The following is a 21,143-nucleotide window of genomic DNA, read 5'->3' as shown; positions in this document are numbered from 1 at the left end:
AAGTGCAGTGATAAGACGCAGACAAATAATTCAACACTTATGATAAGTGTGATTTGTTAGCATAAATTTTAGGTACAATAATGATTGAATCACTCACATAAGAACCACCTAACATCTTAGAAGCACACATGATCAAGACTCCCAACGGTAAAGAACTACAGTTGGGAATCAATGAGAGAGGAAGACATGATGAAGTTAAATATCAGACAAAGCAATCAATCATCTTTATGTTGTTAATTATAAAGATCAACATAACAGAAAGATTTTAAGTTCACCAACTCAAAGTAAATTGACCCTAAAAAAAAATTGTATCGCAAGTAGTAAATCTACATGAAGGTGTCCATAAGAAAGAGACTACACAGGAAAAATTAACAAGGTTTGTATGACTCGTACATGCAGCATATAATTTCAAGATGCAGCAGCCATGGACTCTATCAGAAGCTGATAACCTTCTGGCACCGATGATTGCTTCTGCACACATTCAGCGAGCGTTGGTACATCAGCATTTACGTCCAAGAACCTCGCGAGTAAGAGAAGCAGATGAAAATCGGAGATGCGCCTTACAAACGGGAGGTGCTTTGTCCGATCCAAGTGGTTCTTTAGGGCCTTGAGGGTCACTCGAGTAATCCGGTTCTCTATAGGAAAACTCGAAGATAATGGCCCCTGCAGAAAATCAAAGCATATAAAAATTATATCAACGTACAGTGATAAAATGTGGAATTGTCAATGGCATATATGATGGTTGTTGGATCTAATGAAATGCACCTTAACACTGCTAGGCTTCTGATGCAAGTGAGCACTCCACATCTTAGTTGAATCAATCAAGTTTTAAACAACAGGCTAATCAGCATATAAAGCAAATGTCAAAGAAACAATATGACATTTGCTTCATCAAAAATCTACAACCAGTGCTAGACACCTCTCTTCCTATTTTCTTCCTCCAAAAACTGAAGCATGGCCATTCTTTGAACCTCAGCAACTTTAAGGACACTTCTAAATTATGCAAAAAAAAATTGCAAACAGATCTACTTTGATGCATACATGAAACGCGGTTGTGAATATCAAAATAGAACAAAAACAACAAATGATTCACATCTGGCGTGACCATATGCAGTACCATTTTGCTTCAATGATCTAACAGTTCAATCGTAATTACAAGAATATTTCTGCAAATAGCTAAGCTTGTCACTGACCCTACTCTCTTCATAGGTCTAAAGAAAATTGAAGGTTCGAACATTGGTTGCATGAGCTTAAATTGCAACAGGAAGTTAAATATCTGTGTCGATCCAATTAGAGTTTGACAAACATGATGAGTCTAGACAAACTATAAAAGATTGACCAGAATTTGATTGTCAGTCATAAAACATTTAAGTTAATGTTTGTAGCTTATCCATGTTGATTGACAAAGTCTTGAATAACTATATTTGATTGAACTAAATACTAAAACAACTTCAGGATCAATTTAATGGTAACTAATAAATTGAGTTACTTAGACTATAAACACATCTTCCTAGAGAGACGAGAGTAATTTTGAAGAATTTGATCAGGAAGAATGTAAACGAGACATGCTTCAAATGAAATACTCATAAGCAACAATAACATAACGCCAGTTGCACTATCTTTATTCTTCATAATCTGGAAAAGACAAACTACAATCCTTCTAATAATGGCTCATCCATTCAAGTCCATGTTTCTTTTGTCATGTGAAATTCATTGCTTTTCACATGAATTTTTCCAACATCAGATTGCTACATGCAATGATTGATTTGAATGTCATCTGACATTTTGAATCTTTTCTTAACCTTTTTAGATTTTATAGTGTTGCTAAATAAAGACATGATAGATATTAACCAGCTAGCATCCCTACTACTCTATTCGGAAACCTGGAACAATTTTATAGCCATACAAATTAAAAGAGAAAAAGATAATGGTGATAGAATTGAAAGATCTGCTATTCTAGAGTATCATCCGGGCACGAAGTTCTAGAGAAAAGATGTTAGTCTAAACAATTTAGGAGCATTTCCAGGCAGCTATTTTAGGCTCTTTTTTGTTTCTTTTCAAAATATTTAACTTAAGAGTCTGAGTCTAGCTTAACTAGTATTTTTACAAGGAGGAAGATCTGCAGAAAACCAATAAATGTTACTTTTATTAGCAAAACCGACTTCAGCTGTGCCTGCAGGCCCCTTTCCTCCTAGTATCTTTTGTACTTCTCACTGCCTTTCTTAATTATTACTTTCATCTACCTCTCTTTTTATAAACATATAAAAGTCAGGTTGCATTTTCATCTCAGATCTACCCAGTGATTTAAAAAGGCGCTCGGGCGAGGCGAGGCCCGAGCACCTCGCTTCACTTCCAAGCGACGCGCTTCAAAGAGGCGCCGCCTGGGCGCTCGCCCAAGCCCAGGTGCTAGGCGCTTTGAGCGAGCACCTGGGTTAAACCAGGTGACCGAACTAGCGTTTTAGGTCTGGTTCGGTCTTCGGTGCTTTAGTTGATTCAATCGAACCAACTAAAGCACCGATATCAGCTGTCACTAATAGGTGCTAACTTGCAAGATATTGATGATTCAAATGAGTGGTTGGTGGGAGAAATATGTGCTAACTTGCAAGATGCCAAAGACGAGCTTGTATTTGAAGATGATAGATTGACATGGAGAGATGTGGCAAGAGCTTCAGGTGCTGGAGAATTACAAACATATACAAGACAGATGACAAAGAGAAAAATGAGTGCAAAAGTATCAAGCTCGGCTCCTGCTATTGTTGAAGACATAGAGAATAAAACATATTTTGATGAAGAAGGAGCCGAAAGACAAGAGAAAGAGGACGAATTCAATGAATATGATTTATGTGAAAATGACGATAATATTGATTATGATGAATGACTTTGATGTAAAATTTTATTGTTTTGAATTTTAAAACTTTTTGTTAATGTGACATTATGATTTTGTATCTTAGATTTTCTTAATTTAATAGCATATTTTTATTTAAAATTTTAAATAATTATATTATATATTTTTATATTTTAGCGTCTCGCTTCGCTCGGGCGTTTTTGGACGTTAACGCCTAACGCTTTTTAAATCACTGGATCTACATATATCTTAACTTGCAAATCTCTATATAACCAGATCTGGAGAAGTTCCGGATAAGGCATTTCCCATCAAAATCTAGACGCCATATTGAGTCTGTACTACACCCAGGTAAAACCAAATTAGTATACTAAACATTCTCTTCTTTGCCTGAATCTGGCTGTTTGCTTCTTCAAGTACCATCATCCATGCCTTAACCTGAAAAGTGATCATCTTAACATCTGACTCTCAATAAATGTTTTACTTAACATACTAATCAGTTTATCTAAGTACAAGAAGAACTTTGATCTATTTATAAACTGTTGCATTTTCTTTTTCATTTGAGCCTCATCTTACATTAATACCAAAGCATGAATAGGTTTTACACATGAAACAAATTCACCATTAGCATGAATACAATATGCAAAGTTTCCAATAGGAACTTGTAGAGTTTGCATAATGTGCCTACTTTTACGCAATGACTCATGACCTGATCAGTCCTCATCGCATAACACATATACTGACTATGAATCTCCTCTAGAGATTTCAGGATAATAAAAAAGTTTACATAACAAATATTAGCTTGTTCCAATGTTGGTCATACCACCCGATACGATACGAAATAGACAGTACATATCGGTCTATCCGACAACTGGTACACATACCAACCCGTTTTGGGCAGTATGTGACAGGCGAGAGGTGTACCATGATGCAGTTAAAACTAGTTATTGACCTACATCTAGTCAAATTCCGATCGTATCGATTCAATTGGATCAAATCATGCGGGTCCAATAGTCAATTTGATCATCCGACCTCTAGTTTAGGTTGTTTGCCCTCTTTTTAAAACCTCTCTCTCATCTCCTTCACTCCCCCTAGCTCACAATCTTTCTCCCTCTCTTTCCTACTGACTCTTTCTCACTCTCTTTCTCAATTGAGCATCATAATCGGTTCCGACTACTTCAAGCATGGACATAAGAGCAAGAGCAACATTTTACGCATGCCACCCAATATTTAGATCATGGGGTTTAAGGATCCAAGCATTGTTTATAGTCGCAAGAATAAAGGAAAGGGGAAGGCAATTGATAACTTAAAGCACATGCAATATAGCCTTATGATATAGACATGGATATGAGCTCGTTGTATTCACAACCATCATATGGTGGATCCTACAAACAAAAGATGTACAACGATAGTCGATCATTTTTTTTTTCAAAACCGATCGTTCTTACGATATAGAGCAGCAAGTCAGTGATGACAACAAAAGTTCTAGTGTACTCCAACCTCCCCACCTCTACATGTCATAATCATACTTATCTCAAGAGGTTCCTTGAACATGTGTCATTAATGACAATCAGGCAACAAGTGTTACCATGTTGATGCATTAATGTGAACAGTTTTAAGATTGGGTCCAATAGACGTATCACATTGATATACAAATTTACATGATCGAGCACCTCAATCCACCGATGATGGAGTCTCGTCGTTCATTTTAGTGGTAGAAGCATATATATACAAGTTGCTTTCATTTATTACTTAATTTGTTGATATTATAAAGCTTTTGACATATAATCTAACATCTCAATTCATATTGATGATTCAAGATCAGGGAAGAAATGAAGGATCGTGAGACAAAGTTGCTCCTCAACGATCCAAAAAAGATAATTCGCTATCTCATCCTAAAAACCTACAATTACTAACCATTTATCACTCATTTGTGCTTTATTCTTATCGAAATTGAATTGAAATCCTATAAAATTAGGATTAAAAGGGTTTTTTACTTTTCAAGAATTTTTCAATCATTTTTTGGCTAAATTTTCAAAAACCGATGCTAACATATTAACATATGGTACGCTCATATCGATCGATACATACTTGTCCAGGCCAAGACCGACACCATCGGTCGGCACGAGATGATGAATATTGGTTTGTTCATCCCAAAGACTTTCAATTAAGTCCATAGTCCATAACCAACCTAATCAGGATTCTGATTCCTAATAGCTAGAACGAAGGATTCTACAACCTTCCCTTTCCGTATAGACCTAGTGGATACTTCCATTTCGGTTTAAAGAACCAAAAGAGATGGATCTCCTTTCCATATGGATAAAGCGGATGCCTTTCCATATAGATCAAGCGGATACTTCCAATCAGATCTGATATTAGTGTCATGGAAAGAACTGATTCAACCAAGATATGATATGATGAACATAGTAAAAGACTAAAGGAGATCTGGATCTAATAAGATTTATCATTTCGAGCGTCAGAAGCATGAAGAAATCCAATAAGCAGAGAGAGATTGTGTATAAGCCAACTGACCTGGTGATCGGAGATCTTGACTGGCACCAAGAAGAAATCGTTGTCAACCTCCCTCGTATCCTTGCCCCCGACAACCACATCCTTCTTCATCCTCGACACCCTGGGGTCGTCATCCTCTCCGAACTCCGTCACGAACCATCCCTCCTTGAAGAGGCGAACGCAGATGTCGCTCATCTGGAAGGCCTCGAAGTGCACGTCTGCGGCGCCGTCCTCCGCAACATCGAGCTTGACCACGGCGGTCACCCACTCGGGGATGCCGCCCTCGGCCTGCATTTCGGCGGCTTGCAGGACCTCGCGGCCGGACATGGTGTACTCGGCGGTGCCAGCCTTGCGGCCGACGGCCTGGGTGAAGATAAATCCCACCCGACGCATGCCGAGGCCGGCAGCGATGGCCTCAACGAGGGCCTCCTCGTCAGGATCGCGGAAGAGGGCCGCCGCGTCCTCAGAGCCCTGCTGGGGAGGCTCGTAGACAAAGTCGATGGCGACGGAGTGGGAGGCCTGGTCGACATGGCCGTAGAGGAAACCGGCGCGCTTGACGGCGAAGGCGAGGGTGTCGGCAACGTAGAGCTGGAATGCGTGGGCTGCGTCGCGGTCGAAGGAGGCAGCGTCGCAGTGGGGGGACTCCTGGCGGGCGACGCGGACTTGACGGGCGATGAGGTCGTCGATGGTCATCTTGTGGCGGCCGAAGGATCCAGCGGGTGTGAAGGGCGGAGGCGCGGGGGCGGCGGCGGCACGGCGGAGGTCGGCAGGGTAGGACAGGTAGACTATGGAGCCGTGGCCGATGGGGAGGGAGGAGAGGGGGGTAGCGGGGTCGAGGGCTGGGCTCTGAGCCTTGGAGGGGAGGAGAAGGTTGTGATCGAGGGAGAGGGTTTGGACGGTGGCGGGAACGCCCAGATGCGACTCGATGAGGGAGCAAAGAGTGGCGACGGTGGCGGTGGAAGGGTCCGGCACGGCGACGCGCTCCATGCCGTCTCGGCTGCGGATCCGGAGGATCATCTTCTTCCTACAATCCGACGATTAATTCACGAGTGATCGAGTTGGAAAAAAGGTGGAAGGAAGAATAAATATTGTTGTTGGTGATAGTTGGAAGATAATTAAAAATCTTCATTTTAGGGTTTTTTTTTTCCCCTCCTTTTACTTTCTTTATCAATTAAATTACCTCTTCATTCCTCAAAGACAAGTCAACTATCTATTCGTGTTTTCCTCTTTTCTTTTTTTTATGGACTAATCCACCCAATTAGATCGATTCTCATGTTTTCCTTTTTCTTCCTTCCTATGGACTAATTTTTCTCTTTTTTTTTTTAATGGACCAATCTATCGAATTAGATCGAATTAGATGTTTTCCTTTTTCTTCCTTCCTATGGACTAATTTTTCTCTTTTTTTTTTATGGACTAATCCACCCAATTAGATCGATTCTCATGTTTTCCTTTTTCTTCCTTCCTATGGACTTATTTTTTTCTCTTTTTTTTTTATGGACCAATCTATCGAATTAGATCGATTTTTCGTAATAATTTTTTATATCTATATTATTTTTTTTATAAAAAATACTGTAACTCAATACATCGAACGAAGTTTGTTTTAAAGTTGAATCCTGTGCTTGAAATTTTTACAAACATATAATTCATAGCTATCGTAAAAAGAATATTAAAAATCGATATAAAATTCTCTAATTACAGTATTTTTTAATAGGGTTACGATGTTTTTCTAGTATTATTAAAAATATTTTTTAAAAAGTTGAATCTTATTTCGCCTAGCATTTTCATAAAAATATAATTCATAGCTGTGGTAGAAGAACATTAAAAAATAGTATAAAATTATTCGATTATAATATTTTTAATATGATTATAGTGTTCTTCTAGTATTGTCGAAAAAAAATATATTTTATCCGAGTTGAGTTAAACTGTGTTCAGTTGGATCCTCATTTGTTTTGCTGCCCAACTCAAATATGGAGGTAAATGCCAATTTGATGATAATATTTCTCTAGTGTTGAAAACTAGAAAGATTAGGTAAAATATGAACATATAAGAAATGTTTCTAAATACTAAGATGGGGAAATATATGTTGACATCACTTTTATCCATGAACACCTTCCAATTCAATAGTGTCTACAAGCATGTGAGGCTGAGATGCTTCCCCTCATCAGCCCATATTCTACAAGTAGTCAAACTGTTCATATGCTCATAAGATAACCTTTTTTTTTTTTTTTGGTCATAGTTGCCAACTATGACATTTGTTATAGAAGCAACCAATGTCAATATGATAACATACATAAAGGAGGGTCAACATAAGAAATGAGGATATATGAATCATATTTCATATAATGGGTCATAAATATAAAAAAAAACCAATATGCACACTCACAATAAATTCTTCAAATTGAGAATAATCACTTTCTTTATGGAAAGTTATTATATATATGGTGACCATCGTGAACGAATACATTTGTATATTTAATATCGATATACCTTATCATTTCTTTTCTTTTTTTCATATAGTTGTATTATCTTGTATTCCTCTTATCCATCTCTTACCAGCATAATTAGTTTCTGGGATAAAATCTATTTATTATTCTTCTTTTTTTACCTATTGTAGATCCACCTTATTCATTTTTTTTTTTTACTATGTTATCTTTCTCTTCCTAGATTGATATGAACTTCTATACAATTAGTATGATAAAATTCACTAGCAACTTTATCGATAACCTTAGCAAATATGAGAAATACTACTTGCCAAACAAATGGACTTATTTATTTGATCTTTTTATCCTTCACAATGTTGAAAAGAATTGATCTTTTTATCTTTCACAATGTTGAAAAGAAGCATCTTCCTCAATTAGTGTTTTTACATGAACTATTGATGTATCTTTAGTTAAATGATAGATGTAGATAATGAAATCAATCGATAAATTCAAGGAACTAATGTTATTATAAACTAAGTGATATGGGGGTACCTCAATCAAGAGCCAATCGAACATATGTCAAAAAAATATGTGCTAAAGGCTTGAACATTATAATGAATGATCAAATATCACGATAGGATATTATATCAAATAACGAAGAAAGATAAATTGATATGCTAAAAAAGTGATTGTTATTTGAAAGTCTTGCTTGAAGTTGAGGATTATATTTGAATAATATCAAGTTAGAGAGCTGAATTTGATCAAAGTGGGATGCTTCATTAGCTGTTTTGCGCTCTTATTGGCAACGCATTGGTTGGTGGTACTGCACAGGATAGTGGACGGTGCTAATCGTGTTGTTTCAACATATTAATAACAGTTTGGTTGGAAAGACGATAATACCATCAATATTCTTGATTTCGAGCTTTTTTTTTAATTTGTTTCAAATTTTTGGGACATTTAAGACTATAAATACCTAATTCAGCTATGATTGAGATGCATCTTACATCATTGAGCTTTCAAAATATTAAAATTCTCTCTTAAAGCTTTACCTGAGTTTTCTTTATTTTCTTGAATTTTTAGTTGAGTTACTTAGCATAAGATTTTTGTAAAATCTTGAGTATTTAAATATAGACTTAAATGGAAAAAAATGTAATGCTAATTTGATTATTAACAAAATGATGTTTATATCAATAAACTTAGTCTAACAGTATTGAATATGATTTTTTGTTAAGTAAATTGTACTAGTATAATTATACCGGGGATAATTATTTAAGCAAAGTTTATAGTCCTTTAAAGTGTGATTCATTCGAATATGTTACATCTACCGTAACATATTCTATTTTAGTTGTAGATAGTGTGATAGAATTTTACTTCTTGGATAATAAAAAAATAAGTGTATGGTGTAGATTTTACCATGTTTTAAATGTACTTATTTTATTTATTTTATATTCTACAATAACAATATAAGCAATCAAATCAAAATTATCAAATTTTAGATACTATAATTTTAGAGATACTGTTTCTTTTAAGTATTTAAAAATTAATTTTATGCCTTTAAAATGAGACTGTTTAGTGATTTAATTATAATCCAATACAAAGACCCATTGGACATATTATCTAGTATGGTAATAGTGAGATACAAATTTTTTTTTATCATATCTTTAGTCAAAGAGTTTATCATTATCCATCTCAAATTTTGTGAAGGTACTCATTATTATATTAATAGCTTTAGAGTTTTTTTATATTAAATCTTTTATTTAGATCCTGAGTGTACTAAATTTGACTAATAAAAATTTTATCATTATATTATTTACTTTATAACCTAAGAAAAATATTAATTTATCCATTAGACCAATTTCAATTTTTTAACTTATACTCTTGGCAAATGATTCACATAAATATTAATTAGTGAAATATATTATCATTAATATAAATTTAAACTAGTGTCGACCTTCTATTTTAAAAGATTATTTTGGCTTTAAAAAAACTAAGTCTATTATTTGGGTTTGTTTTAACTAGTAGAGTCTTAGAATATTTATAAAATATGATTTAAATAAATATTATTCTTAAATCAGGATGGTTATTTGATTTAATTTTTTAAACAAATTTATTAAAAAAACACTTTTAATATATATTTAAAAGAATTTAAAATTATAAAGATAAGCATAGACAAACAATATTCTTATGACTTTAAGTTTAGTCGAGTGAATGTCATTTTATAATCTATACTTTTACTAATTTATGATCACTAATTTAGTTTTATTTTAAATCATGATATCTTATTCATCTTATTTATTCGTTCATTTTGTATCAATTATAAGATGATCACTAGGTCTAAAAATAAATATTTAAATCTTATTTTTCTTAAATTGATTTAATTTTGAGTTTGAATACATTTTAGTTCTTTCTTGATATAGAGTTATATCATTTTGTTCTATGTTTTCAAAACACACTTTTTTTTTTTTTTCCTAGGCGCATGTCTATGCTTCACATAAATCTATAAACCATTTACTAATCGAGTCTAGTTTTTTATTATCAACCTTAAAAGCCTTTCCCAAGCTCATCCTACTCCAAAGAGTGATTGCTCAGGAGGCTACAAAGAGGAATAAGACACGGATGTCCTCATATCATCTTTTGAGGATATTATTATTGGACTCTTTTGAGGGCAATCAAAATTCTCGTGTCCAATATAACCACGTATAAAATAGATTAATAAAAATTTTTCACAACATATAACTTGAAATATCTCTGTATAAGATTTTTCAATCCAAATGTCCTTTTTTAAGGGCATGGATAAATCAATTTTTAGATAAATTCACATAAAATTTCCTCTCTCAAAAGTCATTGAGACATGTTCATCGAGTTTTAAAACATTAAAGTAAGTAATATAAAAAAATAATTTTAAGATTTGATATTCACATTATAGTATGGAAAGATGAATCTAAATCGAATGAAAAGTAAATTATTTAAATAAAATTAAAAAGTTAAGATGTCATGAGATTAAGTGAAGAGTTTTCCATGGATTAACTTTAGCCCTTGGTAAGAATATTTAAGGCTTCCGTCTATGATGAGATATATGAAAGAAAAAAAAAACTCATTATCATATTAAGTACTATGGGAGGAAAAAAAGATTTCAATTTTGATTAATCACATAATTAAGAGCATCCAAAAGAGAGGGTTCTATATAATAATCGATTGACAAGAGAGAACTCTCGATATTTTCTTCATTGTAAAAACTTTCTCTCTTTAAAAATCATAAAATAGATGAATTTTGAATTAGATCAAACATACTAAATGATAGAAAGTTATATAGTAAAGATGTAACGTTATTGCCTACAATGATTTGGGCTTAAGAAACACCTTATCTAGTATCCTATCATCATGGATGATGTGAAAGAGCGCTCGTCAATGAGTCCAATGTTTTTTGCAGGACGAGAAGGATAAGAGGAGATAAGTTCAAACGAGATTCCACTCTATCACCAACTGAAGATATCTTATAATGTCACATTTATCAATAGAGAGAGAGAGAGAGAGAGAGAGAGAGAGAGAGAGAGAGAGAGGGTTGAAGCCTCAAGTATTAAGTTTTTCTAGCTCCTAACATATACTTGGATGCATATCTTGCCTGACCTACCCTAGTTAGGTAGAGCCTTTAAGGGGGTGTCGAACATGGTACTTGATTAGAGCTCTCTTATAATATTTATATTATCAACATGTGTAGCAATAAATAGGTTACGTTGGTGGCTGAGTGGTGTTATAAGAGTAGCCCAAGCCTCAAAAATAGGTTGGTTTATTATTATTATTATTTTTCTCAATAACGAGTTATGGTATGCGGTATTCACCTTATATGCTCTGAACCTCTCCTATTCCTTACAACAAATTTGATTGACAACCCATTTAACCAAATTTGACTTTGACCATTTTCAAAGTATGACATGTCTAATGTGAAGTTATATGCAACTAGATAACATGATTGTCGATTGGGCGTGATTTGTCTTGAGATTGTTGTTGGCTTGAATGGAATAATTATTTTGAAGGATGTGATAGAATTTTATGATCAATCATCTTGATGATATAATCAACTTGAGAAAATGATCATCTTAAATAACTGACCTGTTAGAATTTTAAGGGTCACACATGTATAATTAAATATGTTAAGTCATTATTTTGATTGATCAAAATTAAAGTGATTTAATTAAAGTAAAATTATTTGACTAAGGGACATAATTATTATTATGAAAATTAATTATGTGGATACCATCAGTCATATTTCTAACTTAATGACGAGATAAATTAGGAATATGAAACTCTTGATGCATAATTATAGATTCATCAATTATGAATATAATCATAACTGTAGATTTATTGGTTATGATTATAAATAAGGTTATGGTCCCCGGTTGCAGTATCCAAAAAAGTTTCTCTTCACCCGTCAAGGAGAAATATAAAGTTCTTAAGGATACTCTATAATTGGAAGACCAAATCACCGATTAATTTAGAAAATATTCTAATGGATTCATCAGGTACGCTTCTGTGTTAATATGTTTATTAATTGTTGTAGGATTTCATGCATATTATAGTGGATTTAATAAGTTTTATAGAAACATTCTAAAATCTTATTTTGGATCTATAAATTATGTTTTTGAACCAAAATTCGATTTTGATTCTATAAAATAATTATTTTATCCATATTTGATATATTAAAAGAACCAACAATTGATATCAGAGCTTTCCTACGATGATTGCTGAACATCTAAGCTTATTTTTATGATGTTTTCATCAGTATTTTGGAGTGATTTGGTTCTATCATCATTAGGAAAGATGATAGTTTAATGTAATCATGCTATATTGAATTGATTTGGTTCTATCATCTTTGGGAAAGATGATAGCTTTATGTAATCATGTTATTTTGAAATAATTTGGTTCTATCTTCATTGGGAAAGATGATGATTTTATATAATCATGTTATAGCATGCTTCACATTTAGTTTAGTACTTTTTTGATATTATATCACTTTAATTTTGAGATGTTCTTTTCCATGTCTTTTCCTATGCAAATTCATTTTTTGCACTATAAGACATAAACTTCTCAAATTTCCTCTGGAATTTATATAATTAATTAAATTTATATGAATTTAATTAATTAGATATTATTGTAATATTATGTTGGTTTAATTATATTGTTACAATATGTAAATTTAATTAATAATAATATTATTATAATATTATATTGGTTTAAACATAATATTGGTTCTATAAAATTATTTGTTGACATAAATTGAATGGTTTACATGCATTAAATATTTTAGTCAACAAATTAAGATCAAACCAATTTGACTAATATGGTTCAAATTCAATTAGTGATAGTTTAATATTAGATTGAGTAATTTAATGTATGAAATCGTGAAAGTGACCTCTCATATATAACATTTCTAATGAAAATATTAAATGTATTATGTATTTACATCCAAATTACCCGGCCCAAAGGAAGGTTAATGACTAGCAGAATTTTATACATACCTATAATGATAAACACATGATAATTATAAAATTATACATGTAAATGATAAATCAATCCAAAGAAGGGTTTATCATTTGACATGTCTTATTATCAGGGTTTGATTGTTACAACAAGACTACCACTAACAATTAATATTGAAGTCCAAAGACAAGATATTAATGTTGCACTTGCTATCTTGAGATGTGTTATATCATTTTTTGAATTTACTTAAGTTTATGGTAATAGATATGAGCATAATTTCTGGTTATCTATTGTTCTCTTGTTTAGGTTCTCTTGCATTAATATCTACTAATTTTAGTTCTATACGAGTTCTAAACGGAACCAACTTTAAGGATTAGAAAGAAAGCATTCTGATCGTTTTGGGCAGCATGGATTTGGACCTTGCACTAAGAGAAGACTAACCTACTTCTCTTACAAAAAATAGTACTCATGATAATAGGAGACTATATGAGAAGTGGGACAGGTCTAATCGCATGAGTCTCATGATCATTAAGCGTGGCATTCCAGAAGCCTTTAGGGGTGCGGTGTCCGAAGAGATTACCAAGGCCAAAGATTTTCTTACCGAAATAGAAAAGCATTTTCTTAAAAATGATAAGGCAGAAACAAGCACTCTACTTCAAAGCTTATTTACCATGAGATATAACGGTAAAGGAAATATAAGGGAATACATCATGAAAATGTCTAATCTTAAAACTTAAAGCATTAAAACTTAGCGAGGACTTACTTGTCCATTTGGTTCTGATATCTCTCCCTACATAATTCAATCAGTTTAAGGATAGTTATAACTGTCAAAAGAACAAATAGTCTCTTAATGAGCTCATTTCATATTGTGTACAAGAGGAAGAAAGGCTAAAGCAAGAAAAGACTGAAATTGCCAACTTGGCCAACACTTCTAAGGACAAGGGCAAGAAAAGAAAATATAAATCTGGAAAGAACGAGGTTGATAATTAAAGAAAATAATAGAAGATAAGAACAATTACTGTGAGGGTACAAGCATTCCTTTCGTTCCCCTTAAGTCCGCTCTTCGTTCTCCTTAAGTCACTATTGGCAGATCTGGTCACGGAGCCTCTTAGGAATTTGGCTGCAGCGGCGGTCGCGCTTTCGGCCAGGGCAAAGCTTTTCTCAACAACGTCGGTCGCTGGCCGAAGAAATGAAAAATGCTTCAATACGTCTCTCTCCTATTTATATAGATTAGGAGGAAGGATTTCCTTCATTAGAATAGAGGATTTTTCTCAACAGAATAGAGAGTTTTTCTCGTATAGTTGAGGAAATCTTATCTCAATAATGGTCCGTCAAATATCATGCTTTGCATGCTAAAAAAGGTACGTTTCTTACTTTGATTTGTTCTGAAGTCAATTTAACTTAAGTACCTAGAAACACTTAATGGTTAGACTCCGATGCAACTACAAACATCAGTGTTTCAAAGCAAGGTTGCTTGAGCTACCGAAGGCCTAATAATACTAAGAGATGCATTTATATGGGGGACGAAAAATTGGTAGATGTGGAAGCTATAGGCATATTTAGATTGCTATTTTATACTAGATATTATTTGGATTTGAAAGACACTTTTGTTATACCGTCATTTAGACGGAACTTAATTTTTGTTTCTTATTTGGACAAATTTGGTTATTCTTGTTCATTTGGAAATAATTAGTTTGCTTTGTCTTTAAATTCAAATGTGATTGAAACTAGTTCACTTATAGCTTATGACAATCTATATTTGCTTGATACTATAGAAATAGAGTTGAAAGACTTATGTCAGAAGGGATTTTTGTGTTGAATGCATTAAAGGTAAACAAACCAAACCTAAGAGATTAGGTGCATATAGAGCTACGAACATTTTAGAATTGATACATACAGATATTTGTGGGCAATTTCCTACACCTTCGTGGAATGGTCAATAATACTTCATATCATTCATAGACGATTACTCTAGATATGGATACCTATATCTAATACATATAAAATCTCAGTCTTTGGATGTGTTCAAAGCATTTAAAACTAAGTTAAAAATCAACTCGGCAAAAGGATAAAAAGCATTAGATCTGACCGTGGAGGGGAATATTACGGTAGAAATGATAGCTTAGGTGAACAACGTCTAGGACCATTTACTTTATACCTAGAGGAGTATGGAATTATCCCTTAGTATACAATGCCAGGGTCACCTAGCATGAATGGTATAGCTGAAAGATGAAACCGCACACTTAAGGATATGGTAAGAAGTATAATTTCTCAATCTATTTTGCCAGAGTCGCTTTGGGGAGAAGTAATAAAAACTACAACTTATATTCTTAATAGAGTACCAACTAAAGCAACTACAAAAATACCTTATGAACTTTAAACTGGGAGAAAGCCTAGTCTAAGACACATTCGTGTATGGGGTTGTCCAGTTAAGGTAAGGCCATACATACCTAATGAAAAGAAATTGGAACCCCGAACAGTGAGTAGTTGCTTTATTAGTTATTCTAAGCGATTTAAGGGGTATAAATTTTATGATCCCAAATCAAGAAATATTTTTAAGATGGGTATTATTACATTCTTTGAGGATATTGAGTTTGAGGGGAGAAATAAGATTAAAAACTTTACCTTTGAGGAAGAATTGGTTTAATCTAATCCGATTCATATAGTTGCCACTAATGTGGCAAAATCTATACGGTATAAAAGGATATAGTCATTTCAACTCCCATACAGTATGAGAAAATTATTCGTGAGGAACAAACTCAACATCCTCAAGAATCTGTGCCACAAACTCAACACCTTTGCGACGATCCACTAGGGAAAGGAGGAGTGTCATTTCGGATGATTACATGGTATTTCTCCAAAAACATGAAGAAATTAGTGGTATAATGGAAGATGATCCAATCAACTTCCGTCAAGCCATGGAGGATTCCAATTCGGATAAGTGGATTGAAGCAATGAATCAAGAGTATAAGTCCATGCAAGACAATAAAGTTTGAGAATTTATCTCATTACCAGAATGTGTGAAACCCATTGGTTATAAATGGATTTTTAAAACCAAAAGGGATTCTAAAGGTAATGTGGAGAAGTATAAGGCACGTCTTGTGGTAAAGGGCTATACTCAAAAGGAAGGGATTGATTTTAAAAAGACATTCTCTCCGGTTTCAACAAAGGGCTCTTTTAGGGTAATTATAGCTCTAGCCACACATTTTGACTTAGAGCTTCATCAGATGGATGTTAAAACAATATTTCTCAATGGAAACATTGATGAAATAATTTATATGGTACAACTAGAATACTTTGTGTCAGGAGACCCAAAGAAAATAGTTTATAAATTGATAAAAATCCATCTATGGGCTAAAACAGGCATCCGTCAATGGTATTATAAAATTCATCAAGTAATTATCTCATTTGGTTTTGAGGTAAACGCCGTTGATGATTGCGTGTATCACAAATTCAGTGAGAGCAAATTCATTTTTTTGATATTGTATGTGGATGATATTCTACTTGCCATAAATGATATATGCATATTATACGAAACCAAAAGATTTCTATCTAGAAATTTTGAAATGAAAGATCTTGGTGATGCCTCTTTTGTATTAGGAATCTAGATACACTGAGATAAATCTCGGGGTATTATAGGATTATCACAAAGGAGCTATATCGATAAAGTACTCAAAAGGTTTAGCATGCATGATTGCAAATCAAGAGACACACCAGTCGCAAAGGGAGACAAGTTCAATCTCAATCAGTGCCCTAAAGGAAATATGAAAACTCAAGAAATGTAGAAGATTCCCTATGCATCAGCTGTAGGGAGTCTAATGTATGCACATATTTGTACGCGTCCGGATATAACATATATTGTTGGAGTGTTAGGCAGATACTTATGTAATCCTGGAATGGATCATTGGAAGATATCTAAAAGAGTCATGAGATATTTAAAGAGGACAAAAGATTATATGCTCACATATAGGAGATCAGACAATTTAGAGATCATTGGGTATTCTGACTCTGATTTTGTTGGATGCCAAGATAGTAGGAAATCCACTTCGGGCTACATTTATATGTTGGCTGGTGGGGCGATTTCTTGGCATAGTGCCAAGCAATCTCTTATTACTTCTTCCACCATGGCTGCGAAATTTATAGCATGTTTTGAGGCATCCAATTATGGAATTTGGCTAAGGAATTTTGTCATAGGGTTGCAAATACTACAAGGGATTGAAAGACCACTAAAGATATACTATAATAATAAATCAGTTGTTTTATACTCTAATAATAATAGGAGCTCGACTAAGTCAAAGCACATTGACATCAAATTCCTAGTTGTGAAAAAAATGGTACAAAGTAAACAAATTTCAATATAACACTTAGGAACAAACTTTTATGTTAGTAGATCCTCTCACAAAAGGTGTATCACCCAAGGTCTTTCATGAGCATACTGCTCATATGGGTATATTAGAATTTGAGGAAACTTCAATTTAGTGGAAGTCTGTCATATGTTTGTTGTATATTCTATGCTAGATTCTGTATTTGTACAGACATTTTCTAATCAGAAATAAAGCTTCAATTTATTATACTTTGTACATTATGACTATTAAAGTTATTAATGATCTCATAAAGATAAAGTTGGACTAGTTGAAAATTGACATGTATAGATCACATTCATATAATTTTCATGCTACACATTTTATAATTGATTTATGTGATTTGGTTATGTTAATATTAGTGATCATTGATGGGTTTGTATGTCCTATTTAATAATGACAACAGTTTGAGCTCATAAAGGATAGCACATTTATAAGGATACATATGTGACTCATTGGGAGATTGTTAGAATTTTAAGGGTCACACATGTAAATATGTTAAGCCATTATTTTGATTAGCCAAAATTAGACTGATCTAATTAAAGTAAAGTTATTTGGCTAAGGGACATAATTATTATTATAAAAATTAATTATGTGGATATCATCAGTCATATTTCTAACTTAATGACGAGATAAGTTAGGAATATAAAACTCTTGAGGCATAATTGTAGATTCATCAATTATGAATATAATCATAATTGTAGATTCATCAATTATGATTATAAATAAGGTTATAGTCCTCGGCTGCAGTATCGAAAAAAGTTTCTCTTCACCCGTCAAGGAGAAATATAAAGTTCTTAAGGATACTTTGCAATTGGAAGACCAAATTATCGATTAATTCAGAAAATATTCTAATTGATTTATCGGATACGCTTCCATGTTAATATGTTTATTAATTATTGTAGGATTTAATGCATATTACAGTGGATTTAATAAGTTTTATGAAATATTCTAAAATCTTATTTTGGATTTATAAAGCATGTTTTTGAACCAAAATTCGGTTTTGATTCTATAAAATAATTATTTTATCCATATTTGATATATTAAAAGAACCAACAATTGATATCAGAGCTTTCCTACAATGATTGCTGAACATCTAAGCTTATTTTTATGATGTTTTCATCATTATTTTGGAGTGATTTTGTTCTATCATCGTTGGGAAAGATGATAGTTTTATGTAATCATACTATATTAAATTGATTTGGTTCTATCATCGTTGGGAAAGATGATAGCTTTATGTAATCATATTATTTTGAAGTGATTTGGTTCTATCATCGTTGGGAAAGATGATGATTTTATATAATCATGCTATAGCATGCTTCACATTTAGTTTAGTACCTTTTTTTTTAATATTATATCACTTTAATTTTTAGATGTTCTTTTCCTATGCAAATTCATGTTTTACACTATAAGACATAAACTTCTCAAATTTCCTCTGGAATTTATATAATTAATTAAATTTATATGAATTTAATTAATTAGATATTATTGTAATATTATGTTGGTTTAATTATATTATTACAATATGTAAATTTAATTAATAATATAATTATTGTAATATTATATTGGTTTAAACATAATATTGGTTCTATAAAGTTATTTGTTGACATAAATTGAATGGTTTACATGCATTAAACATTTTAGTCAACAAATTAAGATCAAGCCAATTTGACTAATATGGTTCAAATTCAAAGCCATCTCTTCGTAAATTTCTTCGTAAACACACAATGATCATATATGGTTCTATCATACCCTTGGCTCATCATGAAGGATCAAACTTCTTGTACCACTGTCTAGGTGCCTGTTTGAGTCCATATAAGCTTTTTCTAAGCTTATATACTAGATTTTCTTTTTTCTTGACTTTGAAACCTTCTGGTTACTCCGTATAAATTTCTTCTTCTAAATCACAATGAAGAAATGTTGTTTTTACATCAAGTTGCTCAACTTCTAAATTCAAGCGGGTAGCTAAACCAAGAACAACTCGGATAGAGGATATTTTCACAACTTAAGAAAATATTTCTTCAAAGTCCATACTTTTCTTCTGACTGAATTCTTTCACAACTAGTCGTGCCTTGTATCTTTGTTGTGAGCTATTATTTTCAGACTTTAACTTATAAACCAACTTATTCTTGAGAGCTTTCTTCTCTTTAGGCAACTTTACCAAGTCATAGGTGTGGTTCTTAAGCAAGGATCTCATCTCTTCTTGCATGGCTTTAACCTACTTATTCTTATGCTCATGTAAAATAACTTCTTGGTAAGTTTTTGGCTCTCCCCCGTCAGTAAACATAACATACTCATATAGAGAATATCTGGTAGATGGTTGTCGCTCTCTAGTGGATCTTCTCAATGGAATCTCAATTGGTGGTGGAGGTGCTTGTTCAGTTGGTTCAACATCATCAACTGTAGGTAAGTTTCTGGCTCTACCCCGTCAGTAAGCATAACATACTCATATAGAGAATATATGGTAGATGGTTGTCGCTCTCTAGTGGATCTTCTCAATGGAATCTCAATTGGTGGTGGAGGTGCTTGTTCAGTTGGTTCAACATCATCAACTGTAGGTAAGTTTCTGGCTCTCCCCCGTCAGTAAGCATAACATACTCATATAGAGAATATCTGGTAGATGGTTGTCGCTCTCTAGTGGATCTTCTCAATGGAATCTCAATTGGTGGTGGAGGTGCTTGTTCAGTTGGTTCAACATCATCAACTGTAGGAGTATTATTACTTACATTCTCACCACAATCTTCTTAATTCATCTCCCTCATAATCATCATGAACTACAAATGAAGGAATATAAACTGAGATTTCTGGTTTCTCAACATTATCACCATCATCAAATAATTGGTCTTCAAGAAACACAATATCTTTGCTTCTAATAATCTTCTTGTTCACTGGATCCCATAATCTATACCCAAACTCTTCATGACCATATCCCAAGAAGATACATGCTTTTGCCTTATTATCAAGCTTGGACCTCTCATATTTGGGAATATGAACAAATGTTTTACGCCCAAAGACTCTCAAGTGATTATAAGCTATATCTTTTCCTCTCCATACTCTCTCTAGAACATCACCTTTCAGAGGAACTGATGGGGAAAGATTTATCAAGTCAATTGTAGTTCTCATAGCCTCCCCCTAAAATGACTTCAGTAAGTTGGCGTGAGAAAGCATACACCTAATCCTTTCTTCAATGGTTCTATTCATCCTTTCTGCCACACCATTCTGCTGAGAAGTTTTAGGAATTGTTTTCTCAAGTCTGATACAATGGAACTCGCAATAATTCTCAAAAGGACCCCTGTACTCGCCACCATTATCTGATCGAACACACTTAAGTTTTCTGCCAGTTTCTCTTACAACACTGACATGAAACTCCTTGAAAACATCGAGTACCTGGTCTTTAGATTTCAAAACAAAAGCCCACACTTTTCTAGAATAGTTATCAATAAAAGTAACAAAATAAAGAGCACCTCCAAGAGTTCTAGTTTGCATAGTACAGACATCAGTATGAACTAAATCAATAACATCTGATCTTCT

The 21,143-nt window shown here is 33.3% G+C and overlaps 1 protein-coding gene across 1 annotated transcript; it reads right to left on the bottom strand.

The window, feature by feature from the left end:
* Nucleotides 1-202: 202 nt before the first annotated feature.
* Nucleotides 203-6,443, bottom strand: LOC135583401 (NPL4-like protein). The gene is made up of 2 exons (XM_065172961.1): nucleotides 5,375-6,443; nucleotides 203-663 (listed from the first exon to the last, which is right to left on the bottom strand). The coding sequence occupies exons 1-2, from the start codon at nucleotides 6,368-6,370 to the stop codon at nucleotides 409-411; spliced, it is 1,251 nt and encodes a 416-aa protein (XP_065029033.1). The 5' UTR covers nucleotides 6,371-6,443; the 3' UTR covers nucleotides 203-408.
* Nucleotides 6,444-21,143: the final 14,700 nt, after the last annotated feature.

This window comes from Musa acuminata, chromosome BXJ3-11, assembly GCF_036884655.1.
Source record: "Musa acuminata AAA Group cultivar baxijiao chromosome BXJ3-11, Cavendish_Baxijiao_AAA, whole genome shotgun sequence".
Taxonomy (NCBI): domain Eukaryota; kingdom Viridiplantae; phylum Streptophyta; class Magnoliopsida; order Zingiberales; family Musaceae; genus Musa; species Musa acuminata.
Note: the sequence above shows the minus strand (reverse complement) of the source record. Positions and strands in the feature narration are given on the sequence as shown.

Bases quoted from the DNA above. Each gene is read 5' to 3' on its own strand.
- LOC135583401 (XM_065172961.1), bottom strand. From the start codon at position 6,370: ATGATCCTCCGGATCCGCAGCCGAGACGGCATGGAGCGCGTCGCCGTG. The intron at 664-5,374 runs GTCAGTTGGCTT...GATTTTCTGCAG, and splicing joins TCAAGATCTCCGATCACCAG to GGGCCATTATCTTCGAGTTT.